This window comes from Vollenhovia emeryi, unplaced genomic scaffold, assembly GCF_000949405.1.
Source record: "Vollenhovia emeryi isolate VEMERY1.0 unplaced genomic scaffold, V.emery_V1.0 DF939143.1, whole genome shotgun sequence".
In the NCBI taxonomy this organism is placed as follows: Eukaryota; Metazoa; Arthropoda; class Insecta; order Hymenoptera; family Formicidae; genus Vollenhovia; species Vollenhovia emeryi.
This window is the reverse complement of record NW_011967223.1, coordinates 1,462,953-1,468,293: the sequence shown is the minus strand read 5'-3', so window position 1 is coordinate 1,468,293 and position 5,341 is coordinate 1,462,953. Positions and strand designations below refer to the sequence as shown.

Here is a 5,341-nt window from a genome sequence, read left to right as displayed (position 1 = left end):
ATGTTCCTAAACTCATTAAAACAAAAGTGTCACAACCATTTCTGTCCATCACTGTGTACAGTATTGACATTTTTTATTTAGTGAGTTTAGGAAGGCGCATTTAAATTTAAATTTACGTTTCATGGATTTTCTCCGAGGAATGGTTTACTCGAGAAATAGATCGGAAAGGCTCAAAATGGTTTCGGAATAGCCATCGAGTAAAATATTCCTCGGAGAAGAAGATTTTGGAACGTAAGCCTGAATATAAATGTTCCTAAACTCATTAAAACAAAAGTGTCGCAACCATTTTGTCCATCACTGTATAGTTTTGACACTTTTTATGTAGTGTGTTTAGGAATGCGCATTTAGATTCAGGTTTGCATTCGAAAGTCTTCTCCGAGGAATATTTTACCCGGTGGCTACGCCAAAACCATTTTGAGCATTTCCAATCTATGTCTCGAATAAGATTCCAAAACGGATTTTCTCCGAGGAAAAGTTTACTCCAGAAAAGGATTAGAAACGCTCGAAATAGCTTCGGAATAGCGGTCGAGCGAAATATTCCTCGAAGAAGATTTTGGAATGTAAACCTGAATCTAAATGCACGTGCCTAAACTCAATTAAAAAGAAAAGTGCTGCAACCATTCTGTCCATCACTGTACGCGAGCACTTCGTGCGCCGTATCGCCGCGAAATTACACGCGACCGCGCACACTTGCATCGATTATGCAAAATACACGGTGACATTTTATTCGCGCGCGCCTTCCTTTCTTTCTTTTTTCTTCTGAGAGATCAACGAGGGGCCCGCCCACCGCCGTAGGTGGGCCGGTTACCCGACAACGTTAATCTGGGAATTACGAGAGTTATCCTGGCACAGTTTTCGGAATTGCGAAGGCGACCGCCCGCGCGGTCTCGCTACTTCCATGAGCTGCAATGTGGATGATAGAAAATTGCACGGTTCATCGGTTCGCGGAGGTGAAATGGTCGACGAGAAATCGTTCCGTAAATATCCGCGTTGTCCTCTCGTGTGTCATCTCTCTCGACCGAGGGGTAAACCGCTGAGGGCATTACGGTGTACAGATTTGCGGCATTACTGGGCATTGCTAGGCATCGTTTTGGGCATAGGCCTCGCTGGGGCATCACAAAGATAAAACAAGGTAAAGTAATGCCCACCGGGCATTAGCAGGCATTGGTGTACATGATTTTGGTCGGCGGTTTTTCGACTCTTACGATATAAAACGACCCTCTTCTCGCTTTACTTCGAGTTCTCGCTTTGTGTCCCCTCTTTCGCGGCGATTTTCACTATTTTTCACTTTGCCCACGGAAAGCGCTCGAGAATTATTGCGCTTTCGAGCACTGTTTTCATTTTATCGGCCATTCGTCATTCAATGTTGTGCGGCGGCTCGGGCAAGAGAGCCCCCGGTATCTGTCCGGTTGTCACTCGAGAGTTTCGAGAGCGAGTCGTTCGACGGTAGCGACGCTCGAGTCGACGATCAAGGGCGGTTCGATTCTCGGCGATAATTGCGGGGGCAACGTAGCGGCGACTTTAACGGCGTTTCTCCGTCTGCCGTTAAGGGCGCCGCGAGTCGCGGGTTGCCTCGCGCAAGCAACTACGCGAAAACAAACGCAGCGGGAGGCAATAATCCTCCGGCATTAATATTTGATCGGTGTCGGGTAAGCTCCGGCTCTCGGGAGTGCAAAACTTTCCGCGAGCGAGCGCTACCGCGACCTGGATCAGGCGAGTTCGACGAAGCACACCCCTACGCGTTATACACATGTGCACGTGCGTGCGTGCGTGCGCGCGCGCCTGTATTCGACTTTAACGTAAATAATCTCCGCGTTATGTACGTTATCACGGCGTTGTCAACGTTTCTGTCAGGTCTTTCCTTTCGCGGCCGTGTCATCGCGGTAATGCCTGAAATTAAGATGGACGGGTAGTTCGAAAACATGTTTTCTAATTTTCCGGCGGCGCGGCGGGCGCGTTCGGGTAAGTAACGGGTCGGCGGGAGAAAGGATTTTCCGCCCGCTGCGGCAAAACCTGCAGTCCCGCTATCCGCATATTCGATGCGGAAGCAATCAAACTTCTCTACCATGACCAATTATTCGATATTGCAGCGGGGCTTGTTTTGTGCGCCGCAAGATCTCGCATGAATATTGACCGTTAAAGCGAAACGGTTTATCTCCCAGAATACATCTCGTAATGAAATAATTCGTTATTAATAATAACGAAATAATTTGTCGAGCCGGCAAAATTATTTTCCGGGCAAACAAAATTTGTATTTTCCGATAAATTCTTTTCGCCGCGCGCCAACGGCATTCGCCGGCAGCGGCAGCGCGAAACACGCCGCGCGTACCGGTCTTTTTTCCCCTCCCCCCCCCCCTTGTGCGCACACACACGCACACACTCCAGAATGCGTTTTATTATTACATCGTTTCGCGTTGTGTTATTAGCGTGACATGACGAGCTCGTCATTGCATTGGAAATGCTAAATACACGCAACGGAGCCGCGCGAGGCGGATAAACAGGACGATTGGATCCAGTTGATTAAAATTGCATTGCGGAAATGTCGGATCTTCGCGGAGGACCTTCTCGCCGCGGGGCGAGTCGCAAAGTCAATCGCCCGAGTCGGGAGACGACCAGACGGCTCGGAATCCCGCGTAAACCGGTGATAAAGAGCTGCCGCCCGCGCGCGCCCGGCAAACTTAAGGAATGAAAGTTATTGGAAGTGCTCGGCGGCGGCGACGGCACATGACGTTTTTCTCACGACCATGATTCTTCGAGCGTCGTTCGGTCGTCCGTCGTTCTCTCTGTGACCCGCATTGTGTGAAACGCGCGAGGGACTCGCAGAAGCGATGTGAGAGAAATCGAGAAAAAGTCCTTCTCCCACACCATCCCCCTGTCTCCTTCTCGCGCGCTTTGCCGTCGCGAAGCAACTTGAGTCCGGAGAGAGTTTAGGGCGGCGGGACCTTGTCCTATATGCGACGACGTCCTCGTTAATTCCGCGGTTTACACTCGCGCTCCTTCGACGAGCGATTTCAAAGAAACGTCGCTCTCGCACGGGCGCCGTATAGGACCGGAGACTCCGTCCTCGTTATCGTCGCCGAGAAATTGCCGCGGTAGTCTCAGCCCTCGCGAGAGTAAGGCCGGTTCTACATTGATCGTATCGTAGCGTCGAAAATTATAGATTCGACCTATCTGCGTCGAACTGGAACCAGTCCTACGACCCTTGCGACACTGCGATACGATCAAGGTAGATACAAGTCTCAGGCTGCAAGAAATCGGCCAACGACAGTCGATTGTTCTTCTTATATTTGACTGTGATTGGTCGATTTCTTGCGACTTGCTGCGTCTGCTGTAAAGCTTATTCTACAATTGACGCAGCAGGTCGCAAGCCCCAAGAAATCGGCCAATGACAGTCGATTATTCTTATATTTGGCTGTGATTGGTCGATATCTTGCGACTTACTGCGTCTGTTGTATGGACCGGCTTAAAGCTTATTCTACAATTGACGCAAGACGCTAGGCCGTAACGCAAGAAATCGACCAATCACAGTCAAATGTGAGTGGAATGATCGACTGTCATTGGCCAATTTCTTGTGTTGCGGCTTAGGGCCTGAGCAGAATGGCTGTCTTGTACTCTTAAGACCGCTTTAAGACAACGTTTTATGCTTTAAGCCTTTGTCTTGAGGTAACGCACAATAACTGTCTTATGTCTTAAGAGTACAAGACGGCCATTCTACTCAGGTCCTTAGCGTCTTGCGTTTTGCGTCAATTGTAGAATAAGCTGAAGCGGGAGGAAACGCGGTGGAAAAACGAGCGATCCTCTGCCGGACGGATTAACGTAGCTGATCGAGCGCGAATAGTTTGAAGGGAACCCGGAGAACATTCCGCGTCTGTGTACGTCGGTACCGAACCGATATCCAACTCAAACTGTATTTACTTGTTAGCCGCAGCTTTCTGTTCTTACTTCGCAATTTATGTTTCCTTCTCGGCTATGTCATAATTTCTAACCACTGCACTCGCTTAAAGTTTCGACCGCTTTATGTATTCTTCGACCACCGCCTCATCTCTCACTTTCACGCTTCCTTGACTGCAACGAACATCTAGTCTTTTCCACCCTGGTTTTCCGTCACGACACTTTATGGCTTTCCGACTAACCAACCACGAAGCATTCGCCTGTTTGGTTCAGCGGAGCACGTGAGAATATTTATTGCGACATCGCTGAGTTTCACCGTCCTCTATTTAAGCTTTCTTATTAATTTCAAACGTACACGGCTCAACGTAAATACCGTCCTCGGAAGGAAAACTCAAATAAGACGCGGGATACAGGGATACAGGTTCTTACGACTAAGCGTTTCGGTTTTTAAATTTTCACGAGTCTCCGGGGATCACGTTGGGGGAAATCTCGGGGATTTGGGACCGTCTCCGGATCGGGGCTCACCTCTTCACGTGCGGCAGTACCAGCTGAGATGTGCTCTTGCAGGCCTCCACGCAGCTGCGGCGCAGCTTCCGTATTTTTTCGCGCAGCTCCGGACAGTCGCGCGGCTGTCCGATGTTGATGAGCAGATCTCGGAACTGCGCTACCTGACTGTTTATGTCCTGGATTTGCTGAAACGCACGAAAAGTGAAACTCTCGCGATCGGGCTCCATCGATTATCCCATTCGGCGGAAATGCCGGATACACGCGCGCCTCAACGTGGCGATAATGCCCTTCCTCCTCCCCTCCCCCGCCCCCGCCCCCCCGTCACACTCTCGCTATTATTATATTTCTCTCGCCGGGCAATTTCTCGTTCGCGCCCGTCCAAATACCGAATAATGATATGTTTGCATAACGCGGGACTCCCTCGCCGCATAATTCGACATTCGTCGGTGGGGGGGGGGGAGAGGAAGGGGGCAGCGGCATTATTAAATAATTGAGCGACGGATAATGGCCCGTATCATCGATAATTTACGAATCGATTGCGTCGCGAGTAATTACTAACGACGTTATCGTCCCCGGATAGGCTCGCGAGAATTAAAAAATAACGCCGCCGCGCTAATCACTCCGCGGGAGCCGCCGAGTCCCGCGCGGTTATCCGTACAAAATATATCATTCCGCGTATTATTCCGGGGCTGACTTCGTCCGACTCCCCAGCATCAATTATTCGCAGGCGCCTGTGGAGCGCCCGCGGTGAAAAAGAGCGAGATGGAAGGGTAACGGCGGCGAGGGACTCTTTAAAAAAATGAATTAAGGAGGCCGCATATCGGATTAAAGATCTCGTCACGACGACGTGAAAAATGGTCGCCAGTCGGTTGCACAGCCGAAAGCTCGTTAAAGTTGCATCGACTCGGCGGGGGGGGGGGCAGGGAGGGGAGGAGGCGAGGGT

At 50.3% G+C, this 5,341-nt stretch overlaps 1 protein-coding gene across 1 annotated transcript in view; it reads right to left on the bottom strand.

Annotated features, from left to right (window-relative positions):
- LOC105566702 overlaps positions 1 to 4,625 on the bottom strand; it is a 20,341-nt gene extending 15,716 nt beyond the window's left edge. Inside the window, exon 1 of the mRNA XM_012020910.1 lies at positions 4,417 to 4,625. Within this exon, the coding sequence (XP_011876300.1) occupies positions 4,417 to 4,625 (209 nt within the window). The remainder of the gene's footprint in view (positions 1 to 4,416) is intronic.
- Positions 4,626 to 5,341: the final 716 nt, after the last annotated feature.